Source organism: Rhodotorula paludigena, assembly GCF_050403205.1.
Source record: "Rhodotorula paludigena JCM10292 DNA, Rt_paludigena_JCM10292v1_ctg48, whole genome shotgun sequence".
NCBI classification, from domain to species: Eukaryota; Fungi; Basidiomycota; class Microbotryomycetes; order Sporidiobolales; family Sporidiobolaceae; genus Rhodotorula; species Rhodotorula paludigena.
In genome coordinates, this window is record NW_027481410.1 from 108,208 (window position 1) to 130,897 (window position 22,690).

The 22,690-nt window shown below is 64.5% G+C and overlaps 9 protein-coding genes across 9 annotated transcripts; 5 read left to right on the plus strand and 4 right to left on the minus strand.

Annotated features, from left to right (window-relative positions):
* Positions 1-381: 381 nt before the first annotated feature.
* Positions 382-2,526, minus strand: JCM10292_007087 (uncharacterized protein; the record flags this gene model as incomplete). Its single annotated transcript, XM_076651275.1, has 6 exons — positions 382-608; positions 692-915; positions 987-1,562; positions 1,650-1,836; positions 1,895-2,254; positions 2,319-2,526. 6 exons carry the CDS (start codon positions 2,524-2,526, stop codon positions 382-384), a joined length of 1,782 nt encoding a protein of 593 aa, XP_076503193.1.
* A 386-nt stretch (positions 2,527-2,912) lies between these two features.
* DPB2 (DNA polymerase epsilon noncatalytic subunit) lies at positions 2,913-5,315 on the plus strand (the record flags this gene model as incomplete). Its single annotated transcript, XM_076651276.1, has 11 exons — positions 2,913-3,189; positions 3,245-3,428; positions 3,489-3,639; positions 3,696-3,830; positions 3,888-4,012; positions 4,076-4,133; positions 4,193-4,415; positions 4,511-4,833; positions 4,913-5,023; positions 5,086-5,231; positions 5,291-5,315. 11 exons carry the CDS (start codon positions 2,913-2,915, stop codon positions 5,313-5,315), a joined length of 1,758 nt encoding a protein of 585 aa, XP_076503194.1.
* A 201-nt stretch (positions 5,316-5,516) lies between these two features.
* JCM10292_007089 (sugar porter family MFS transporter) lies at positions 5,517-8,610 on the minus strand (the record flags this gene model as incomplete). The annotated part of the gene is made up of 21 exons (XM_076651277.1): positions 5,517-5,705; positions 5,773-5,847; positions 5,915-5,923; positions 5,985-6,058; positions 6,115-6,220; positions 6,279-6,283; positions 6,420-6,432; positions 6,496-6,577; positions 6,701-6,889; positions 6,946-7,113; positions 7,171-7,331; positions 7,402-7,459; positions 7,519-7,535; positions 7,596-7,606; positions 7,674-7,771; positions 7,831-8,009; positions 8,068-8,155; positions 8,218-8,239; positions 8,295-8,313; positions 8,393-8,423; positions 8,555-8,610. The coding sequence occupies 21 exons, from the start codon at positions 8,608-8,610 to the stop codon at positions 5,517-5,519; spliced, it is 1,650 nt and encodes a 549-aa protein (XP_076503195.1).
* A 773-nt stretch (positions 8,611-9,383) lies between these two features.
* Positions 9,384-11,404, minus strand: JCM10292_007090 (wax synthase family protein; the record flags this gene model as incomplete). Its single annotated transcript, XM_076651278.1, has 4 exons — positions 9,384-9,495; positions 9,576-9,864; positions 9,938-10,062; positions 10,128-11,404. 4 exons carry the CDS (start codon positions 11,402-11,404, stop codon positions 9,384-9,386), a joined length of 1,803 nt encoding a protein of 600 aa, XP_076503196.1.
* A 665-nt stretch (positions 11,405-12,069) lies between these two features.
* On the plus strand, positions 12,070-14,753 carry JCM10292_007091 (uncharacterized protein; the record flags this gene model as incomplete). The annotated part of the gene is made up of 8 exons (XM_076651279.1): positions 12,070-12,151; positions 12,234-13,247; positions 13,312-13,431; positions 13,495-13,602; positions 13,665-13,843; positions 13,914-13,991; positions 14,058-14,296; positions 14,408-14,753. The coding sequence occupies 8 exons, from the start codon at positions 12,070-12,072 to the stop codon at positions 14,751-14,753; spliced, it is 2,166 nt and encodes a 721-aa protein (XP_076503197.1).
* Positions 14,754-15,034: 281 nt separating this feature from the next.
* On the minus strand, positions 15,035-15,455 carry JCM10292_007092 (U6 snRNA-associated Sm-like protein LSm6; the record flags this gene model as incomplete). Its single annotated transcript, XM_076651280.1, has 3 exons — positions 15,035-15,060; positions 15,126-15,239; positions 15,302-15,455. 3 exons carry the CDS (start codon positions 15,453-15,455, stop codon positions 15,035-15,037), a joined length of 294 nt encoding a protein of 97 aa, XP_076503198.1.
* Positions 15,456-15,689: 234 nt separating this feature from the next.
* On the plus strand, positions 15,690-17,623 carry JCM10292_007093 (uncharacterized protein; the record flags this gene model as incomplete). Its single annotated transcript, XM_076651281.1, has 7 exons — positions 15,690-15,806; positions 15,868-16,216; positions 16,294-16,330; positions 16,433-16,493; positions 16,558-16,640; positions 16,702-17,056; positions 17,588-17,623. 7 exons carry the CDS (start codon positions 15,690-15,692, stop codon positions 17,621-17,623), a joined length of 1,038 nt encoding a protein of 345 aa, XP_076503199.1.
* A 67-nt stretch (positions 17,624-17,690) lies between these two features.
* Positions 17,691-20,036, plus strand: JCM10292_007094 (carboxylesterase/lipase family protein; the record flags this gene model as incomplete). The annotated part of the gene is made up of 10 exons (XM_076651282.1): positions 17,691-17,883; positions 17,951-18,069; positions 18,138-18,181; positions 18,275-18,443; positions 18,514-18,692; positions 18,762-19,105; positions 19,166-19,385; positions 19,445-19,562; positions 19,674-19,827; positions 19,891-20,036. 10 exons carry the CDS (start codon positions 17,691-17,693, stop codon positions 20,034-20,036), a joined length of 1,686 nt encoding a protein of 561 aa, XP_076503200.1.
* Positions 20,037-20,387: 351 nt separating this feature from the next.
* Positions 20,388-22,678, plus strand: JCM10292_007095 (carboxylesterase/lipase family protein; the record flags this gene model as incomplete). The annotated part of the gene is made up of 10 exons (XM_076651283.1): positions 20,388-20,562; positions 20,622-20,740; positions 20,804-20,847; positions 20,934-21,102; positions 21,181-21,359; positions 21,418-21,755; positions 21,816-22,035; positions 22,099-22,216; positions 22,309-22,462; positions 22,533-22,678. The coding sequence occupies 10 exons, from the start codon at positions 20,388-20,390 to the stop codon at positions 22,676-22,678; spliced, it is 1,662 nt and encodes a 553-aa protein (XP_076503201.1).
* Between the last annotated feature and the right edge of the window lie 12 nt (positions 22,679-22,690).

Here is a 22,690-nt window from a genome sequence, read left to right on the forward strand (position 1 = left end):
CTCTCCTTGTTCAGGAACCGACAGCCCCGCCGAAGCGACGGCGCGGGCGCATCGCCTCGAGGCCGACGGGTCGGCCTTTCACGCGCATCTCCGCCTGCGCAACTCGCTTCGTTGCACAAGACCCCACCTTCATCCCTCTCAACCCAGCGCCCCCGCCCTCTGCTCGAATGCAACGATATCTCGCAGCGCGTCGTTCCACGGCGGAACGGCCCGACGCCGAGGTTGCGCTCCTTGATCGAGCTCGAGCGAATGAGGCGCTCGGACGAGCGGTCGCCTAGAGCGGGCTCAACGAGGATCTGCCGTCGCCTGCCAGCGCACCGAAAGCATGGTGTCAGCACTGGCTGGCCAGCGGAAGGGGAAGCAGACGGCGGCGCAGGCAACTCACCACGCCGGGTTGTCCCGCAGCTGCTCGACGAGCACGACGAGCTTGTCGATCGGGTCGTAGCTCCTCGGGTCGTTCCTGTGCGGGTACAGCTTCCGCCGCAGAACGACGTCGGACGCCTCGCGGAGTGCGTCGCGCGTCTGGATCACCTTGGCGACGAGGCGCGCGTAGGACTGCAAAGCGGGATACTCGGACGAGAGGAGGACGTGCCGCTCCACGGCCAGATCTGCAACATAGAGCGTCGACCGTGAGCAAGCGCTTGTGAGCTCTCACGAGGTAGCGACAGATTCAGCAGTCGGGAAGACGCACCGAGCTTGTGAGCATGGCGATAGATCCGCTCGAGCGCAAGCCTCTCGCGCGGCGCATGCGCGACGCCGACGTGCCACTCCTCGATCCACTCGGGGAGCACGGGTAGGCGGTCTGGCTCGGGCGCGCGCGAGAGGATCGCGGCTTCCTCGGCGGAGAAGACGGGCGAGGAGAGGTCTTCGCTGGGCGCGATGGCGCGCAGGAGGGCGAACAGGCGCGTGTAGAAGCTGCACAGCCTCGACCTCGAGTCAGCGAGGGAGAGTGAGAGCATGTGTGTAGAAACGAGCGAGAAGCGGACCCAGGATTCCATTCGACCTCGACCGCCCTCTCTCCCACAAAGTCCCACGCAGGATGCCTCGCAACGGCGCTCGACCGTGCGCGCTTCCTTGGCGCACTGCTCGCGCGAGAACGGTCCGGCGACGAGGGGCGCTTGCTTGGGCTGGCGATTTGGCGAGGGGAGGAGGAGGAGCTGATGTGCGGTGGATGGCGCGGAGGAGGCGTGGAGGAGTGCAGCGCGAGCGGCGCGGACGCTGCGGCCAGCGCATGGGCCTCCCCTCCGGAGAGCGAGAAGCGCAGGTTTGGAAGGTGGCTGGCGGGATGCGTTGCAGCAGGCGGCGGAGAGGGCGACGGAGGCGAGAAGAGCGGTACGCGCGCCGGGGAGGACCGCACGGGCGTAGTGGGCGGAGCGGGCGAGGCGGGTCGGCTCGTCGTGCGCAGACGCGAGGGGAGGCGCGAGCGTGGTGGAGAGGCTGGGGGCGCGCTCGTCTGCGCTGCGAGAGACGAGGTCGGAGTGGGAGGTGCGGGCGTCGGCGGAGCAGGCGTTACCGGTGCCGGGGTGGTCGGCGCGGGAGTGGAGGCGGCCGAAGACGCAGTACTGTATGAGAAGTGCATGAGCCTCGGGAATAACCGTAAAGATGATGCGGAAGTAACCTGCCGGACGCCCTTGACCTCGAATTCGCACATCTGGCTCCATTCGGCCACCTTGGCTCGCAAAAGGATGAGGCTGGAGTCGCTGACATCGAGCGAGCCCAATTCGAGCTGGACCGCTGCGGGGCCGACGGACTGGGATGGTGAGAGAGCGAGCCGCGCGAGGGCAATGACGAGGGTGCAGTCGACGCTGCCGAGCCCAACTTCTACGCCGGTCAGATCTGCCAGGCAGAAGCGGGTCAGCTGAGAGATTGTAGATCTCGATGAACTCGTACGCACAGCTCAGGCTGCTCATGTGCCCCGCCTCGAGCGTGAACAGCCGTTCGTCTGCCCTTGCCACGGTCAACCCTCCGTCCTCGACGCGCAGGGCGAGCCCACCCGCCTCGCTTCGCTCGCCCCCTTCCCACTCAACCCAGTACCGCTGCAGTTGGAGCGTCGCGAGCGCTTCGGGCTCGTGCGACACAGGGGCGAGCACAGCGGCCTTGGCTTCGTCTGCGCGGCGAAAGAAGAGCGCCGCGGCTTGAGCTACGTCGGCATGAGTGGTGCAGCGCGGGTTGAATTGGAGGAGGAGGAGCTGGGTCGCAGAGAGGACGGAGAGGTCGGCGGGGATGGGGAAGTTGAGCGGGACGTCGAAGAGGGCTGCAGGAGGCGAAGTCGGTCCAGGGTCAGCTCGATCGCCAGAAGGGGCAGAGCTGGGACGCACGATCTGGTGAACCCGCATCGAAGCCCTGCTCGTGCTCGTCTCTGCGGAGGAGGAACTCGTAGTATGCGCGCAGCTGGACGAGTGGATCAACGTCGTCGGAGCGCAGCGGGACGACAGCGAGCTGAGTGGGCGAGAGCGAGTCGAGGTTCAAGCAGGTTGCAGGGAACGAGCAGTCGAGCAGGAGCAGCGCCGCCTCGTCGCTCGCCATGCACGGCGACAGATGCAAAGGCAAGACGCAGATGAGAGCGTCATCGCTCTTCGTCTCGGCGCAAGGCAAGGCGCGGCGAGTTCAAGGCACTCTTGGAGGTATCTCCGTGCACTGCAGCAGGCGACCGACACCCCAGCGTGTGTTTGGAGAGATTCGAGGTGTAGTCCACTTTGCAATCTCAGGCTGCGCTCGACTGTCTGCGCGCCTGCACGCCTGCCACGACTGCACGAGTGCCCCTGCCGTCTCGAACGCAGGCATTTGCCTCGACTTGGCGTCGCTGCCGGGCGAACGCGGTCTTCACGTTGCGACGCGTCTTCCTCGCGCGGCCTTGATCGCCTGCATCTCGGTCGCACCATCCCAGCAGCGCACAGAGCTTCAGCGCGCGCATGGAATCGAGCCAGCGCGGCAGCAGCGTCCAGCCAGGCGCACCCGGCGCCCGCACCGCCCGCCGCCCCGCCCACTCGTCCTCGTCGTCGTCTTCGTCGGTCGCGGCGACGCTCGCACGCAAGATCTTCCAGCAAAAGTACTCGCTCCAGCTCGCACCGGGAGTGATCGACTGGCTCGACACCTTTGTGCGCCACTTTGAGCTCGAGGACGAGGGCGAGATTGTCGCTTCGTTCGAACACCTCGTCAAGGGCTGTGTCGGGACTGGCAGCGGGCTGGGTGCGTTCCTTTCTAGCGCTTCACCCAGTGAAAGCTGACGGAGATTGCACCGCAGACGGGCCGAGCAAGATCACGGTCGACCTGCTCGAGGAGACGTACGAGCGACTGCGAGTTGCGGCAGACCAGCCCGACGATGGCGAGGGCGGAGACGACCTCGACGCTGCCCAGCACCTCAAGATCGTCGACTCGTTCGACTTGCCGGCCTGGAGGTGGGACGAGATCCGCGGCGGATTCGAGAAGTGCGTTTATCCTGCGCTCACTCGTTCGGTAGCGACCCGGCTCATGCTTTCGTTTCACAGGGCAAAAGCGGCACCGTCCATCGCACCAGGAGCCCTGTCCAAGTCGCAATACCTCCGCGACCGCTTCAATGTCATCAAGCAGGTCATCCTGCGCAACGAACACTTCTGCCCTCCAACTGTCGTCGATCCGGAGCGCGTAGACTACATGAAGGTGTGCCTCTCGTCGGTATGTCGACTTCGGACCAAGCTGACAGATGCTGTGGACAGCTCACGACGATCAAGAACCTGCTCGGGCGGCAGGGCGGGCATTTCCTCATCTTTGGCCTCCTGACGCGCATGGAGGACGGCGAGTTCTACCTCGAAGACCTCGACGACAAAGTCAAGCTCAACCTTTCCGAGGCGGTAAGTTCTTCGTTGCGTCATGCATTCCGCATCGCGCGCTGACTGAGAGAGACGCAGACCCCGGAGTCCGGCTTGTTCACCGAAGGATCCTTCGTCCTGGTTGACGGCGACTACACGCACGAGTCAATTTTCAAGGTTGCGGAAATCGGCCATCCGCCAAGCGAGCGACGAGACGAGGCCATGTGCGTACGGGTCTGGCTCTTAAGCACCGCTCGTGCGGAACTGACCTGGAACCGGGCGAGCAGGAAGATCCACGGCCATCACGACTTTCTCGGCATTGGTGCATTGTCGGCAGCAGAAGAGGCACGAGCACCCTTTCTACCCACCAAATCGCTCCGCACTGACCTCGCGTTCGTTGAAAGGCCGACCTCATTGCCGCCGAGCAGTCCCCCGCCCACGAAACGTCCTTCATCGTCCTGTCCGACCTGCACCTCGACAACGCCAAGGTCCTCCGCGCGCTGCGGGACCTGCTCGGCGTGTACAACGACATGGAGGACAAGAGCATTCCGCGGCTCTTCATCCTGTGCGGCAACTTTCGCAGCCGACCGTGGCTGTTTGACGGAGAGGCGATGCGCGAGTACACCGGTGAGTGCTGGGTCCTCACTGCTGCTGCGTTCGCTTTCAGGTCGGACCCGTGCAGCTGCTATGGTAGCCTTCCTCACACAGCTTATTGCGTACAGACCTCTTCGCCCAGCTCGCGACCCTTCTCTCCTCCTTCCCCTCCCTCATGCAGCACTCGCATTTCCTCCTCGTCCCCGGCCCCTCGGACCCCTGGTCCTCCGCCGCACTCCCGCGGCCCCCGCTCCCCGAACCGCTCCTCAAGGCGCTCATCGCCAAGGTGCCCAACCTCACGCTCGCGAGCAACCCATGCCGCGTGCGCTGGTTCAGCCAGGAGATCGTCGTCTTCCGCGACGACTTGATGAGCAGGATGATGCGGAACGCGGTACGGTTCCCGACCGAGGAGGGCGAGGAAGGCGGGAGGAAGGGAGACTTGCGCAAGGCGGTTAGTCGCCGCGATGCCCATCTCGTCTTCGGCCAGTAAGTGGACAAGAACTGAGTGCATGGCCCGCTTCCATTCACAGCTCGTGCAGACTATCCTCGACCAGGCGCACCTCGCGCCGCTACCACTCCCCGTTCGGCCCGTCCTATGGGAATACGACCACGCTCTCCGCCTGTACCCAATGCCCACCACCGTGCGTCTCTCCGCCTTTTCATCTCGCGCCTTTCCGTCCTTACCTTGACGCTCATCCCGCAGCTTGTCCTCGCCGACTCCTTCGACCCGTACAAGCTCGTGTACGAGCGGTGTCTCGTCTTCAACCCAGGCTCGTTCCACCGCCGCAGGTTCCAGTGGTCGACTTATCACCCGCACATGGGCGAGATCAAAGAGCGTATGGAGGAGAGGTGTGTCCCATGCTATGATCTCGCATCCGAGAAGGGTGCTAACGCAAAAAGACTCGCAGCGAGCTGCCTGGTCCGGACGACTGATCGTCGTATCACGTCTCGATCGATACTGTGTAGAGTCACGTGTTGTATCGCTAGCCTCTCATTGGAGACATGCCGGAGAATGCGCAAACTCATACAGGCTTGTCGTTTCACCCAGTCCGTCAACGATGCTCAGAACTATACACAAGTGCATCAGCCCTCATCTGCCACTCCTCTCCCCGCACCTTGCAACTCTACCGCCCTTCAAGCCATCTCCTCGTTCTTCTTGCCACTTCCGTGCGCCTGCTCGACGAACTCCTGCTGTCCCTTGTTCTTGGGCGGGAACAGCAGGTCGTCCTTCCCGTGCGTCGGCCGCTGGGCGCGCTCGCGCTGCAGCTCGGCGAGGACGCGGCCGTTCGCGGACCAGGGGTGCGAGTCGAGCCAGAGGCGGTCCTGCGCGTGCACAGGAGTGGGTAAGCGGGTCTGGCGATGGGGTGGAGGAGGAGCCAGGCGCGCGCACCATTTCCTCGAGAGGGATGTTCTTCGTCTCCGGGAGGAGGAAGATGATGAACGGGATGGAGAGGATCATCATGGACTGCAAGGAGAACAGACCGTCAGCGAGTGTTCGTGTGTATTGCACTGTGGCGGGGGAATGGGCGCACAGCGAAGAACTGCAAGTTGCACGGGGCGGTCAGCAGGCTTTTTCAGAGCGGAAAGACCACACGAGCGCACGATGTAGACGCCGTAGCCTCCGCCGCCCATCTCCTCGAACATGGTCGGCGTCGCGCGCGCGATGGCGAAATTCCCTGTGAGTCGCCAGAGTCAGCGACAGGCTTGACTGACAGGTAGAATGCGAACGTACAGAGCCAGTTGGAAGTCGCAGCGAGACATTGCGTGACCTGGCGGACGGCGCCAGGGAAGGCCTCGGAGTTGACAACCCAGGGCGTGCCGTTCCAGCTGACCGAGTACTGCAGAAGACGAGAAATCAGTAGGTGTAGTCAGAAGGCCAAATGGGCATGAACATACGAAGACTGCGGAAAGGGCAAGGGAGTAGCGCGGATGCGGGTTCGGAAGGTCAGCTTGAAGTCCCTATCCCGCTGTTGAATGCCAAGCTCATGCCGCTGTCTCAGCGACGTGAGAGGTCGTCTGCCTGAAAGCTAGACTTACCCGTCCAGAGGTACTGGGGCGGACGACAGGGTCAGCATCCTGCTCGCTTTCCCTCAGGAAAGGACGCATAACGCACGAAGAAGAAGACAGCTGCAGTTCCGCCAGAGTCAAGCGACGGCGTAGTCTTGTTCTGAGGCTTCCCAATGGCGATGTAAGCGCTGTTAAGAAGCAGGAGAGTCAGCGAAGCTCGGAGGTAGCAAGCGCACACTACCCTGTCTCGTCTGAGCGAGGTACCACACTGCCAGCACTCCATGAGCAACAGCGAGCTGGAAAGGACATACCCGATGATGTACATCGAGATGGCACCGCCAGCGGATCCGATCAGGAGGATTCGCACGCGGCCAAGGTGGTCGATGAGGAGGAATGCCCAGATCAGAGACGCCACAGTCTTGACCACGCCGAAGAGGCCGGTGGTCAACAGCGAAGTGTTGCCGCCGGTGATGCCGATCGAGCGGAAGATGGTCGGAGCGCTGCAGGGGCGGACAGTCAGAACTTTTCCCGGCAAATCAACGACGCCTGGACGTACTAGTAGTTGACAGCGTTGATACCGGTGGCGTTCTGCCACATGAACAGGCTGGTGACAATCAGGAGGCGGCGGAAGAGGAAGCTCTTGCCGAAGACCTGGCGGAAAGGAGCCCAGAAGCCAGTTCCAACGGCCGTGCGGTCGTTCTCGACCTGAAGGTCAATGTCGTTGCTGCATGATGGGAGGTGAGCCTCTGTCAGAAAAGGACAACGCGAAGAATGAGCGTACATCTCCTGAATCATGTAGGGGTCGTCCGCTGGCAGCTTGCGCAGGAACGACAGGTTCTTGATCGCCTCGTCGCGACGGGAGCGCGAGATGAGCCAGCGAGGCGACTCGCGGACGAAGAAGGGAATGCCAATGGCGAAAAGGCCGGAGGGGATGATTTGGACCTGCAGCAAGAAGGTCAATTCACTGCGAAGGATGGGTGGGGCAGCGCGACTAGGGTCAGTCACAACGCACCGCAAACGGAATAAGCCACTGCTTCCTGCTCGGCTCGATGGTCGTGTCTACGCCGTAGCTGCGGGACGGCCGCGTCAGTATCGAGCTGCGAGTCACAGGGCTGGAAAGCGGACGTACGGAAGGAAGAAGCCGACCTGCAAGGAAAGGATTTCAGGTCAGTTGCAGAAACAGCATAGTTTCACGGGTTAACGCACGAGACCACCGACTGTGCCGCACAAGAAAGTGATGCAGTGTCAGTCTCGTGAACCGACTGAAGCGACATGTAGACGTACTCTGCCAGCCGATCTCGTACATGCCGACGAGCTGACCACGGATGGCGGGAGGCGCGATTTCACCGATGTAGAGCGGCGTCAAGTTCGAGGCGGCGCCACTGCATCGCGTGAGAGCGTCAATCTCGCGCACACCTCAGATGCCCCGGAGAACACGCACATGCCGAAACCAGCGATGACGCGACCGGCATAGATGGCGTCCAGTCCGCGACTCGAGTTAGCGGCAAGCATGATGCCGGCTCCGAGCGTGAAGATGAGCGCCGCGCCGAGCAAGCCCCAACGACGACCGAAGTAGTACCCGACGGGCAAACCCGCGAGCGAACCGAAGAACGCGCCAGCCTGTAGACACGAGCAGGGTCAGAACATGCGCCACTCAGACGAGGGATTGCCGCCTTGCCTGATAGAGCGAGACGAGATCCGCCGAGCGCGAGCGAACCTCGTCCGCGCCAAACTCAGCGCGGAATGACTGCAGGTTGATCGTCGTTCTGTGGGCGTACTCTCACCGTCAGGAGACGCGCTTCGGCGACAACTAAAAATGGCTACGTACCCGAAGAATGCGGAATCGTAACCTGCGAAGAAATGTCAGTGCACGTCGATACAAGGAGGCGCGGAGTCACAACGTACCAATCATGATAGCCGCGAACTGCACGGGGCATCGGACTCGTCAGCATTCGCGCACGCACGAGATTCATTGGAAGAGCTCGAGGCAGCTCGACACGCACCGACGCGGTAATCGCCGCCCCATAGACGCGGCTGCGAGTCGGCCGAGCAGTCGCAGAGTCAGATTCGGGCTTGTGCAGAGGAGAGAAGCGCGGAGGAACGCCGAGGGCCCCAAAATGGGTCCCCTCGCGAACGTTCAGAGCGGAGGAGGGGCGGCAACCCACATGTTGTAGACGGAAGAAGGCGTTGGCCTGTCTTCCACGCGCTTAAGACCGACCATGGTCTGTGTGTCGGACTCTGTAGGAGGGAAAGGAAGGCGAGAGGCGAGCGGGAGAGAAAGTGCCGGTTTGGAGTGGAGGAGTTGCCAAGGCGGCGGACGGGCGAATCGATGCGGGCGGGTTTCTCGCACGCGTGGCTGGTGAGAGATGGGACGTGGACGCCGAGGTCAGGACACGCGCGTGTGGCGGAGCGAGACGAGCACAGCGCACACGAACAAGTTTGGCGAAGTCGACGGTGGCAGCACCGCTTTCCCCAGCGACGACGGGGTGAGAGGAGCGGAGGATAGCCTGGAGACGAGCAGCAAGCGGAGAACCTGCACGGGGCACTCTCTGGGGACCAGCTGTTTCGGGGTCCGATGACGGCGGTGGCGGCGAAGAGGCCCCGAAGCGTTCTTTGTTTTTCCGCCTGAGTCAGCGAGACGATGCGTGCTGGATGCGGCGAACGTTCACGCGCATGCGCGGGCACAGTGAGAGAAAGTTGACGAGAGCGAGAGCCGACCGGGCTCCGGCGCCCTCGGGCCTCCTCATCCATCAGCTTCACACCGAGCTCCGGCCTTCAGCTCTTGGTGGCGGCGGAGCCACCCAGAAGCCAAGATGCCGGGGTCGGACAGTTGAAAGAACAGCATCCTCCGCACTGTTGACTGGGCTGATTCGCCCGGCCCATCGGCAAATTAGGAAGGTCCTTTCGTGCTAGAGGATGTCTCGACGAGGAGGAGCAGGTCCGACAATGAACGTGCGATAACATCACTACGAGTCTAGGAGCTACAAACAGGGTCTAGGAACGCATGAATATGGGCATGGGTGCAAGAGAAAAGGTAGGAAGCAGCCAGCGCTCCCACGACCACAGGTGCACTGGAGGAAGCCCATGCACGAGGCCGAGGGCGAGCCTGCGAGTTCGTGAGTCACGCATAGGTCAGCCCCAGAACTGAAGCAGGCGGCGGAAAGAACGGAAAGAAGGGAGACGCACCAGCTCCGCCCGACGACAGCTTGCCCGAGCACGACAACCCACAACGCAACCCAGATCCTCCCCGCCCAGCCTCCGACCCGCCTCCGCGTCTTTGCGATCCAGAAGTTCTCGAGCGCGACCGCGACGGGCTGCAAGAGGAAGAAGACGAAGGTGCCGTGGCGCTCGAGGAACGACAGCGAGGCGTAGGGGCGCGGGAAGAGCGAGGTTGGCGGGATCGAGTGCGCGGCGGCGAATGCCATGAGAGAAGGGGAGAGGCTTTCGCCAAGTGCGTGTCGGGCGGCGAGAAGGGCTATAGAAAAAGCGTTCAAGATGGGGTTAGGCGGTTCCGACCGAGAGAAGGGCGAAGTCAAGTCCGAGCGCACCTTGCCAGTGCATCCAGCCACTGAGCGCAAAGACGACAAATACACCGGCGAGCTGGCTGGCCTTCTTGGGCAAGCCGAGCGTGCGGGCGAGCTTGGAAACGGGACGATATCCGACGGCGGTGAACCTGCGTGCATCGAGAGCTATGAGCAACAGCCAATGTACGCGACGTTAAACGAGGCGCAAACGCACGGTCCACGGAAGAGCGCATGCCACCTCTTGCCCCAAAAGCTCGCGAGCCCTCCGTCCCCCATCGCGGCGAATGGCCGGTCAAACAGCGGCGGATACTCCCGCAGGTCGAACGTGCTCCTCCAGCTCACGCGCTTTGCCCAGTTTGGCGGAAGCGCGTTCGCGAGGCGCGAGAGGAGGGCGTTGGTCGCGTGGTGGCAGAGGAAGAAGGCGAGGCAGGCGCCTTCGAAGCCGATGTTCATTTGCGCGTACAGGCTCACGCCAATGCACAGGCGCGAGGTGGTCGACGAGATGAACTCGGCGACGGCGGCGGGCGCGGAGACGGGGAGGAGGGAGAGCTGCCGCGCGAGGAAGGGCGCGAGGAGGCCGTCGCGGTCGAGGACTTGCAGCGCGAGGCAGAGCGTGCTCACGACGTGCGAGTAGACGAACATGTACGCTGCGCGGCGGACGAACGCGGCGTGCGTAGGCGAAGGCGGCGCGAGCGAGCGCAGGGGCGGGCCCCAGGTGTAGCCGATACCGCGGAGGCTCGTCAAGAGGTGGAACGCGTCCGAGAATGTGCGCAGTGGGTGAAGGCGCTGCTCGGCCGTGAGCGAGGCGACTTTGGCCCTGGCGAGAGGCGGGAGAGGAGGGGAATGAGGCGGGTCGTCGGCGATTGACGGGGGTTGAATCGCTTCGAAAGGCGGTGAGGGTGAAGGGGAAGGCGTCGGGAGCTGCGAGTTTGCTGCGCTCGCGTCTTGCGGCGCAGTCAAGCTGTCGGCGCGCATTGGCGGGTGCATTGGGCGCGGAGCTGCGACATCGTTCGCCCGACGTGACCGTGCGCTGCCGTCTTGTTCCCGCGCTGTCGTCTTTCCGGCCGCCTGCTGCTGCACTGCGCCTCGTTTCCCTTCGCATGTGTGTTCACGCGAGTGTGCGTGCACTCTCTCCTCGTCTCGTCCGTCGAAGCCGACCCAGGCGAATTCCCTCTCCCGCGCTCCGCTCGACAAGAGCCCCCACTCGACGGCCTTGAGCCACCCGTACGGGGCGAAGATGGCCCAGCGGAAGTTGGCGGGAATGCCGATGGCACAGGGCTCGAACCGCCACCAAAACGGGCTGGCGAGGGCGAGGAAGGCGACGAAAGGGAAGAGGGCGAGGCGGAGGATGCGCGAGACGCGCGGAGGGACGGCGGGTTGGAGGAGCAGGGCGAGGGCGAGGAGTCCAGCGCCGAAGAGCAGTCCTTTCGGCGAGGGCAGGCTGAAGGCGGGACGAGCGAGGGCTCGGGGATCTGCGTCCGGCGAGAGCATGGTCGAGTGGTGGCGACAGGTGCGCGCGGTGCGCCCGGCTCTGTGTGGGTGCAAGCAAGGGCAAGGAGTGCAACGCTCTGTCGCACTGTGCAGCGCTGCTCGCGGTGCTCAAGCTGAGCAAGCGCAAGCCCGAACTTGTCGTACGCGGCCGACGCGGCGGAGGCGCGGAAGCGAACTTCATCATCAAGTTCGGCTTCGCGGCGGCGCCGTCTGTCCGGCCAAGTCGCGCGTGATCGAGCTCGCCTTGGACCTCTGTCAGCAGGCCAGCCCAAGCCGAAGCAGCCCGCGAAGTCACGGACACAAGCAAATCGCCGCGGAACTCGTCTTCGAATCTGCGCATCCTCGCAGAGAAATTCACTGCTGTTCAGACGAGGTTCTTTGCGAGCTTTACGTCCGTCCTGCAACCAGCAGCTGGCCGCCCTCGACACCCTCAGCCTTGCCTCCTCGCGACGAGATGACGGTGTGTTTTCCCCAAATCACGCTCGCACTTCCACTCCTTTCGCCGCGCAGAGTCGCTGGAACGTGCTTCTGCTACCTTGACAAGCGGCTCAGCCGGCCCTGCGCGCTGCACGACGCGTGTCGCCGACCTTCATTTCCCCGTCTCGCGCTAGCCTCCACCGCTCCCCTCCCTGCTCTCCCTCGCACCCTGAAGGGCCGGGCGCGACATGGGCGGCGAAGAGCAGCTCGAGTCGCGCATCGCGACGTTCGAACCGGGCGTCAAGCTCTTCTGCGCCATCGCAGCCAAAGGTGCGTTCGGGTCGCACGCCGCCTCAGATCCGCTCGGAGTTGCCCGTCGCTGCTACTTGGGCTTAGCCGCGTTGCCGCACAGTGTCGACCCTGCACGCCCTCGCCGGCCGCTACACGCAGCACCTCACCCTCGACGACCTGACCCCGTCCGCCTCTCCCGCCTCGACTCCCTCCTCCGACGCTCCCCCCGCCCCCTCCTCCGCCCCCTCCGCACGAGACCTCGCCTCGGCGCAGCGCGAGCTCGACGCCGACCAGGCGCGCCTCCGCGCCCTGATGCGCGAGACGGCCGCCGACGCGACGCGGTGGCTCGCGGTCGTGTGCGCGCACTTTGGGGTCGACATGGCGCAGCTGCCGGAGCAGCCCGATAGCGGGATGCGCATGCCCGACGCACTCGACCCTCCGCTGCCGAAAGGGGAGGGTAAGGAGGGCGATGAGGAGGAGAGGAGGAAGGAGCGCGAGAAGAGGGAGTGGGACGTCGTGTGGGAGCTCGTGCTCGTGAGCCTCGGGCTCATTGGCGCGGGTCAGCAGGCCGGCGAGCAGGAGAAGGAGAGGAAGGCTTCTGGAGTCGGGGCTGCTGCGGCAGCCAAGGTCGGCGGCCTCTTCAGCTCGTCTTCCGCCTCAAAGGCTGCGGCCGACAAGGCTTCCGCCCGCGGTGGCACCGCCGCAGCCGCCGATCAGGCCGCTCCTCCTCCTCTCAACTATACGGCACTGTCTCGCTCGCTCGTGGTCAGCACCGCCCAAGTGCTCGGCATCGACGCCCAAGTCGTCGCCGACGTCGAGCGCACGATCGCCCAGTTCCTCTACTTCCAGCTGCAGCACTCGGACGAGGCCAAGCGCGCGGCCGAGCAGGGGGCCGGTGGCGCCGTCGAGTGGGACGAGGCGGCCAAGGAGTACCGCGAAAAGGCGGCCAAGAAGGGCAACGCGCTCAAGTGGGCCGCGACGGGCGCCGGGTTCGTCCTCGGCGGCGTCGCCATCGGGCTGACGGGTGGGCTTGCGGCACCGGCGATTGCGGCGGGGCTGGGCACGATTGGGATTGCTGGATTTTCGGGGGCGGGAGGGGCCGTCCTCATTGGCACGCTGCTCGGGCTCGGCGGTGGTACGTGTTCTCTCCTCTGCCGAGCCGGTGGTCCGCGGTAAGCTGACTCACGAGTGCTCAACAGGCGGACTGGCTGGCTACCGCACGCACCGCCGCATGAAGGGACTCGAGGACGTGCGCTTCGAGCCGATCAAGGACGACGAGCTGAAAGAGGCGCCGCAGATCCCTTCCCTCACCGCTACTAGTGTGTTACGTCCTTGAGTTTTCCCCGTCGCACAAGTACTGACCGCTGCTTGGTGTCGGACAGTCGTTGCGTCGGGCTTCCTCGTCGACGAGAAGGACTCGGTCGACCCGTGGCGGCCGTTCGTGCTACAATCCAAAGTCGACGCCTACTCGCTCAAGGCCGATCCGCAGAGTGCGCCGCAAGTCCTCCTCTTCACCTTGCAGCAGCTCACCCCCTCTTCCCCGCTTCGGCAGCCTTCCTCGAAGCGGGCCAGTCGCTCGACCAGTTTGTCAAGAACAAGCTGATCTCGATGGGCGGGGCCGAGATCGTCAAGCGCACGGCGCTCGCGGCCGTGTATGCCGGCGTCGCGCTCCCGCTCACCATGTACAAGAGCGCGACGACGGCGTTTGATTCCGACTTTACGAGGTGCAGGGTGCGTGGTCTCGTGGACTGTTTCTTACGACATCTGACTGGACTCGACCTTTGTGATCCCCGGCCCACAGGAGAAAGCGCGCAAAGCCGGCGTCCTGCTCGCCGAGATCCTCGAAAAGGAGGTGCAGGGCAAGCGGCCCGTCGTCCTCGTCTGTCTCGCGCCTTGTGTCTCCCTCACGCAACCCTGTCGCTCACGCGCGCTCGCCCCCTCGCAGATCGGCTACGGCCCGGGCGCGTCCCTGATCCTCTCTACGCTGCAGCACCTGCACGCGCTCGACCTCCCCAACCTCGTCTACTCTGCCGTACTCATCTCGCTTCCCGACGCGCCCTCCCCGGTCGCGTGGGCGAAAGCGCGCAGCGTCGTCGCGCACGAAGTCGTCAACGCGTGGAGCGGGAACGACTGGGTGTTGGGCATCGCGGCGAGGCTGTACACGCTCAATACGCGCATCGCCGGGTGAGGGCGCAGTCTTCCTTTCTCTTCAGCGCTTCCCTTGATTCTCCCACTCCCACTCGCTCTCGCTCGCTCGCTTGCGGCTGACCTGGCCCCTTCCGCCCGCGCCCGCAGGCTCCGCCCCGTGCACGTCTCGGGCATCACGGACGTCAATATTTCCGACCTCGTCGGCGCGCACATGGACCTGCGCGCGGCGCTCCCTGCGATCCTCGACCGCGTCGCGTACCGCCGAGAGGAGCAGCCGGTCGAGGGGGCGGTGCCGCCCGTCCGGGGGGTGATGGAGGGAGGCGGGGAGGAGGTTGGAGGTGGAGAGGTTGGGCAAGAGATGGAGCGGTTGCGGTTGGGAGAGGAGGAGGGGGAGGGGGAGGAGGAGAGGAAGGAGGAGGCGAGGGAGCTGGGGAGGGAGGTGGAGCGGAGGGCGGCGGAGGCGGAGGCGCGAGGGGAAGCGGCGAGGAGCTGAGCAGACGATGAGCCGGTATGGATAGACCGTAGATGACGACGCGGGGGCGGAAGGAGGTGTGCATAGACGTCGGAGATGTTGTCGCGCACAGCAGGAACAGCGAGACAGAAGATCGACCGTCGCGCTCCCGCCTGCGCGGCTCTCTCGTCAGTCGCGCGAGTAGGTGCTGGTGGTACAGGAGGGTGCGTTACACATGCAAGGTGGGGGGGTATCATTCTGCACCTGCGAGCGCGCGCGCGCACTGCGCTCGCCGACTCGGGGTCTCGCTCTCTCGCGCGCGCTCATGCTAGCCGCGAGATGTACAGGACTGCGGGCGTAGTCCGAGGGAGTGAGCTCTCGTGCGTGTAGCACCGTGGAACGACAAAGGCGCACCGTTGTTTCCGCGGACAAAGGCGTCGCCATAGTCGTTGGTCTTGTGGCCGTCGACGTACTCCTCGGTCTGCTCGAGGGCGATGTTCATGTAGCCGTCGAGGCACGAGAGGACGCCTGGTGGCTCTCCTTGGGTGAGTGCGCGAGGTGCGGTGGAGCGAGGAAGGAGAGGGACGGACCGCGGTAGTCTACGCCCGAGTTTAGGCGGACGACGACGGGCTGGCCGACGACGCCCTTGAGGAAGGCGCCCGGGCCGGGAAGCTCGGTGCCCTGCTGCTGCTGGTGGTTGGTGTTGGCGTCGACGGAGTCTGTGGGTTGCGGCGAGGCAGACATGGCGCGGCGTCGGGAGGAGAGAGGGGGTGTGCTCGAAGGGGAGTGCACTGCTTGCTAGATGCAGTTGGGGATGCTCGCGTGCGTCTCGAGGGTGCGATCGAGTGTCCGAGGATCGACCGTCTCGTCCTCGTCTTGGTCGTCGTCTTGGTCGTCGCTCTGCTCCCTTCGCTCTCTTGTTGCTGCTGCTGCCTCTAGCTCGGCTGCCTTAGACTCTTGGCTCTCACCCGCCCGGCCATGCAGCCCCCGCGCGACCCCAATCACCGCAGGGACGCGTTCCACACGGCCCCACTCCTCGCAGCCCACGACTCCCAGCACGCACGCAGGCAGGCCGCACTCGCAGCCCAGAAGCAGGCACGTCCCCCTCCTCACCCCCTCCCTGTGCCGCACCCCTGACCCGACCTCGGCCCCGCAGCGCCGCGTCCATGCCATCGAGGCCGCACGCTCGTCCTTCCGCGTCCTCGACTTCATGGAAGACCTCTCCCTCGCCGCCTCCGACGACGACGGCGACGATGACGACCGCCCGCCACCGTGCCTCCTCGCCGCCGGCACCCCGGCACCCGCGCAGACGCCTGCGCCCGGGATCGCAAAGGTCAAGCGCAAGGCGTTCAAGCCAAAGTTCAAGGCCTGGGCCAAGAACCTCCTCTCGCACGCAGAGACGCTCGACCTGCGCCACGGCCTCCCCGAGGGCCTCGAGTCCGACTGGCGTGCCGTCGCCGTCCCGAGGGGCAAGCGCTGCTTGTGCGCAACCACGGCCGATCAGCGTGCGTCGCCTCTTTCTCTTTCACTTGCGTGCGCCCCGTCGCAGACACAGCCAAACTGACCCATTCCCGCTGCGCAGCCGGGGGCAACACGATCCTGTACAGCCGCGTAGCAGGGTGCGCTCCGCCCTCGTCTCACTCTGCAGCAGCACGCTGAACCCCTACCGCCTCCACCTCTGGCCTGCCTCGCACTCTCGCTCCTTCGCTTTCGCAACCTAGGCGCACCCTCGGCCGCTTCCGCACGCTCCTCCCGCCCGACTGCCTCCTCGACGCCATCTGGGTGCGTTCGGCTCGCACTCTCGCGCGAGAGAGGGACGAGGCTTGTGCTGACTTCTGTACTGCAGGACGCAGAGCTTGGCGTGCTGTGGGTACTCGACTTGTGCAAGTGGCGCTCGACCTACTTTGTCGAGTGCGAAGCCGAGATGCGGTGCGACCCTCTCGTTCCCTCTGATTCTCCTTTCTCCCCCACTGACTCCCGGCTCCCGCAGCGCCTTCTTCCTCACCTCGAAGCTCTCCGAGCTCCCCGCCCAGCCGTACCTCCCCCCCACATCCCCCTTCGCGTCCCACTCTCCCCCGGGCACGACGCGCACCCTCCTCGTCCTCGCCGCGCCCGCGCTCGACGCGCCCCTCGCGCCCTTCCCCTCGCGCCTCGCCCCCTGGCTCGACTCGCTCTTCCTTCCCCGCCCCAGCATGCGCGTCGGGGTCCTCGCGCCGCGCGAATCGGCGGCGGGGGCGGGGGGACTCGCGTTCGAGCGCGCAGAGGTCGACGTACCGCTGCGAGGGGCAGAGGGCGTGCTGCTGTACTTGCTGGGGGCGCACTACGAGTCGGGGGCGACGCCGCTTGTGAGCTGGGTGCCGCACGAGGGGGAGGGAGGGGAAGGGGTGCGGAGGTTGGGAGAGTTGCTGCTGAGAGGGCGGGAGGAGGGAGAGGAAGGGCAGGGGATGGAGGTGGGGGAGGCGGCGGGGGAGGGGGAAGGGGAAGGTGAAGGGGAGCGAGTGGGGATGGAGAGCTAGCGGGAAGAGAGGAAGGAAGGAGGACGGAGGGCGACGGGGCGCATTACTCGCATTCGCATTCGCACCAGCAGCAGCCCGCATCACTGCATGTTCCTGTCGTTCTGTGTGCGCCTTGTCGCTGCAAAGCTTTGAGATCAAGAACGCCAGTCGTTGGCGCGAGAACGTTTGCCTGCGCTTCCCTCTCGTCCTTCTTCCGCACGCATGCCTCCTCTATTTCTGTGCCAACGACTCCGCCTGTAATGCGTTCTCCGCGGACTCACAGCCGACTCCTGTACCCTTTCGTCGCGTCGCACTAGCGCCATCTTCCCCTCGTCGCGCCGGCCCGTTCTTCAAGTCGCCTGAACCCTTGGCGCACCGCAGCTTCCGGACGATCCGAGTGGGGCACTCCGCGCGTAACCATGCCTGCTGCTCCTTGGTCCTGCTGCTTCTGCCACCTCCGCTGCGCCTCACAACGACAGCTAGCATGCGCTCCTCCTCCTCCTCGGGCTCTGCGCTCGTCGCTCTCGCGGCACTCCTCGCTGCAGCGTTCTTCCCCGCTGTGCTCGCTTCTCCCGTCTCTCTGCTTGCCCGGTCGACCAACAGCACCGCTTCACCGGTCGCTCACGTCCGGAACGGCACCCTCCATGGCCTCTCGCTCGCTTCCTTCTCTCAAGAAGGTGCGCCCCCGTCCCCTTCTTCCCGGTCACTCTTACTCGCTCGACTGACACTAGCCGAGGCATGCAGCGTTCCTCGGGATCCCGTACGCGCAGCCCCCGGTCGGGGAGTTGCGCCTGCGCAGGCCGCGCGCGCTCGAGAGCGGGTTCGACGGCGGCCAGCTTGACGCGAAGGCGTACTCGCCAATCGTGCGTACCTTTTGACTCTGTTACTCGATGCGAGGGCGTCCCGCTTATGATCGGAACGGACCGTGCAGTGTCCTGGCATTGGGAGCGACAATTGGGGCTACGAACAATCTGAGTGAGTCTCCTCCTCTTTGACGTTGGCCTCTCTACCGCGCTTGGCGCACCCCGCAAGTCCCGTTCCTGACTTCAGTCTCCTGTCCGCCCGCAGAGACTGCCTGACGATCAATGTCCTCCGTCCTGCGGGCACCACGGCCGAGGACCGGCTCCCCGTCGCGTTCTGGATCTACGGCGGCGGGTTCTCGCAGGGCGGGAGCGCAGACAGGCGCTACAACGCCAGCTGGGTCGTGCACCGCTCGATCGAGATGGGCAAGCCGATCGTGCGTCTGCTCAACCGTCTCCGTCCACTGTCCGGACGAAGAACTGGCCCTGACCAAGCACATGCCGCAGATGTTCGTCTCGATCAACTACCGCGTCTCGGCGCTCGGGTTCTTGCACGCCAACGAGCTGCGCGCGGAGGGAAACCTGAACCTCGGGCTGTACGACCAGCGGCTTGCGCTCCACTGGGTGCAGGAGAATATTGCTGCCTTCGGAGGCGATCCGCGGAGGGTCACGCTCTGGGGTGAGAGGTGCGTCGTCTTTCCGCGGTTTTGTTGTCTACGGAGACAAGCATATTGACAGGGGTTGGGAACGCGCAGTGCCGGCGGCGTCTCAATCGCGCACCACCTCCTCGCCTACGGCCTCACCTCGACCCCGCTCTTCCACGGCGCCATCATCGAGTCGGCGCACGCCGGGACTGTCGCCTTCCCCTCGCCCGAGACGGACCAGCCGCGCTTCGAGGTCTTTGCCAACGCGACGGGATGCGCGGGGAGCGACGGGGGCGTGCTCGAGTGCGTGAGGGGACTCGACCTCGACGTGCTGAACCAAACGGCCACGGCCGAGGGACGCTGGGTCCCCGTTGTGGATGGGGACCTCATCGCGAGCTACCCGTCCGACGCGCTCAACGCGCGCAAGTTTGTTCCCGTCCCGCTGCTCATCGGTGGTGCGTTCCTTGCTCCCTCTGCAGCTTGTGGCGCTCAGCTCACAGTAGCTTCCTTTGCAGCCAACACGGACGAAGGCTCGGCTTTCGGCTCCAAAGGGCTCAACTCGACGTCCGATTTTGCCGCAGCCATTGCCGCGCGCTGGCCACAGATGCAGAATAGCACCATCGAGCGCCTGCTTGAGCTGTATCCGAACGACCCGTCCGTCGGCTGTCCGTACGGCACCGGGGACGGGGTGCTCCCGAGCGGTACGCACGACAAGCGAAGCAACTCGCTTTGGGGGTGCGTTCTCTTCTCCTCCAACATGACAGGGCGCCAGAACTGACGCGTAGAACTCACAGCGACGTGATGTACCACTTTGGGCGCCGCTGGATGGCGCAGCTCTTTGCCGAGGCGGATCAGCCCGTGTTCTCGTACCGCTACAACCAGCCTGCCGAGAACGCCACGGTCTTGCTCGGTGTGCGTCATCCGTCTCGTTTTTCCTGATGTTCCTCGTTTCCCAACGGGGACTTCTTCTCCGGAGACACCGCCTGACACATCTGCGCCCCCTCCTCTTCCGCTCTCGCGCAGACGGCGCACTTCGCCGAAGTCGCCTCCGTCTTTTCGAACCCGCTACCCACGCAGAACCCGCTTGGCTCACGCCCGGGCGACGCCGAGCTCGCCAGGCTCATGACCTCGCAGTGGATCTCGTTCATTCACGATGGAACTCCGAACAATCATGGCGGTCCGTCTTTTACTCGGGTTTGCGCGTTCTCTTACCGCTGCTGATCAGGAGATGTACGTGCAGTGGATGGCGCGCCAACCTGGCCCGACTATCGTGACGAGCCCAGCAACTACCTCTACTCGCGCAAGGAATGGGAGGTCGAGCGGGACGACTATCGCCAGGAGCAGCTCGCGTTCCTTCGGACGCTTGGGTGGGAGTTGCAGCAGTAGCCGCGTGTGCGTCGAAGGCCGAAGGATAGAGGTTCAGTGTTCGCTGGAAGAAAATGCGAATACGTAGATTCCGACTCCTTCGCTCTCGCCTTATCTGGCGCACGGCGCAATCGCCGTGACATGCCGCAAATAGCCGCATGTTCGAGTCGCACCTCTGAGCAGATCGATCGGAAGCTCCCTCATCAAACTCGCCCGCTCCATCGGCCCGTTCTCATCTCTTCGGCAAATGTGCTTGTGCGCCGATGCCCGCTCATCCGCGGTTCCGAGGGTGTGTGGGGCGCTTGGCACCATTCAAACGGGATCTCTGCTTCCCTCTCTGCTTCCTGCTGCTCCGCCGAGAGTCCTGCCACGATGCTGCTCTCCTCCCTGAGGCTCCTCGCGAGCTCGCTCGTCCCGCTCGCTGCTTTGCCCGGCTCATTCGCTTCGCCTGTCGCGCTCACCGCCCGCAACAACGCTGGCCGGCCGACGGCACAGCTGCAGAACGGGACCGTACGCGGCGTGCACCTCCCCACCTTCGCCCAAGACGGTGCGTACACTCGTCGAAACACCGAAAGACTCCTGCTGACTTTGGCTGAACCCACGCAGCCTTCCTCGGTATTCCATACGCCCAGCCGCCCGTCGGCGACTTGCGCTTGCGCCGTCCTCAGCCGCTCGAAGCGGGCTTCGACGGCGGGTCCTTCGAAGCAGTCGAGTACTCGGCCTTTGTGAGTCTCGCGCTTTGCTTTCGACGCTGGGTCTGAGACCGGCGAGTTGATGGTGATCTGCAGTGCTGGGGCATCGGATCAGACAACTACGGCTTCGAGCAATCCGAGTGCGTTCTCTCTCCCTTCTTCCCAGCCTGCTTCGCTGCATCAATCACAGCGCGCACAACTGCTCACGAGTCGAGGTCTTACACAGAGACTGCCTGACCCTCAACGTTGTTCGCCCGTCCGGCACGACGGCCGACGACAAGCTGCCCGTTGGTCTCTGGATCTACGGCGGCGGCTTCCAGCAGGGCGGCACCGCCGATCCGCGTTACAACTCGAGCTGGATCATCCAGCGGTCCGTCGAGATGGAGAAGCCGATCGTACGCAGCCAACCTTCTCTTGTCCAGCTTCGGATAGCAATCTGACCGGTGCGCGTCGCTAACGACGCTCTGCCCCAGATCTTCGTCTCTGTCAACTATCGCGTCTCGTCGCTTGGATTTCTCTCGTCGGACGAGCTGCGGGCCGAGGGAAACGTCAACCTCGGATTGTACGACCAGCGCCTGGCGATGCAATGGCTGCAGGACAATATCGCTGCCTTCGGCGGCGACCCTGAGAAGGTGACCATCTGGGGCGAAAGGTGCGTCTATTTGTGCACTCACGCCTGGCGAGTGTCGCTCACCCTGTCGATAACGCAGTGCCGGCGCCGCCTCCGTCTCCTACCAGCTTCTCGGCTATGGCCTCACCTCGACTTCGCTGTTCCGCGGCGCCATCCTGGAGTCCGGTAGCCCGACCGGCCGTCCGCACGCGGCTCCCGAGACGCTCCAGCCCCGCTTCGAGGCGATTCTCAACGGCACCGATTGCACGAATGCGGCCGACGTGCTTGCTTGCGTCCGCGCGGCACCGCTCGAGCAGTTCAACGCTTCGGCGTCGACTTGGACGTGGAACCCAGTCGTCGACGGCCAGCTCATCGCAGAGTACCCTTCCGACTTGTTCCGAGCGGGCAGGTTTGTCAAGGTCCCGGTCCTTATTGGCAGTAAGGACGATTCCCAACGCTGTTGATAGTTCTCCGACTGACACGTGCACGCGCCTTCAGCCAACACGGACGAAGGGTCCGGCTTTGGCGCAAAGAACATCACGACCGACTCGGAACTCGCGGCCGCCCAGCAGGCCTACTACCCGAAGCTCACTTATTCGAGCGTCGCCAGCCTGTTTGAGCTGTACCCGAACGACCCGTCGCAAGGTTGCCCGTACAATACGGGAGACGGCTTGCTCGCGTCGGGCTACCAGGACAAGCGGAGCAATGCGCTGACCGGGTGCGTCCCATTGCGGATCCCAAGCTTCCGCGTGCAGCTGTGCTAACTTTTGCGGTGCTGCAGTGACTTGCGCTACGTTGCTGGTCGGCGGCTGATGGCCCAGAAGTACGCCGCGGCAGACCAGGCCGTCTACTCGTACCGCTTCGACCAGCCTGCGCCGAACGCTACTATCGCTCTGGGTGTGCGTCTCGAGCTCTCCCAAACGTCCCTCTGCCTGTCCTCCTAGCTTCGAAGCTGACTGTGTTGCGCCGCTGTCGGCTCCTGCCTTCACAGACAGCCCACTTTGCTGAAGTTGCCTACGTGTTCTCCAACCCGCTCCCGACTCAGAACCGCCTGGGCGACCGGCCGGGAGACGCCGAGCTTGCGCACCTCATGACGTCGCAGTGGATCTCATTCATCCACGACGGAACGCCCAACAACCATGGAGGTGCGTTGCCCTCTCGGCCCTCTCGTTCGTCGCCACCCTCTCCTCTCCTGACATTCCTTGCTCGCGGCAGTTGAGGGCGCCGAGACCTGGCCCGACTATCGCGCCGAGCCGAGCAACATGCTCTACCGCAGGCAGGGCGCGCACGTCGAGCGCGACGACTTCCGCGCGGATGGCATCCGATTCATCACCGAGCTTGGATGGGAGCTCAGCGCCTGACCTGATGCATGG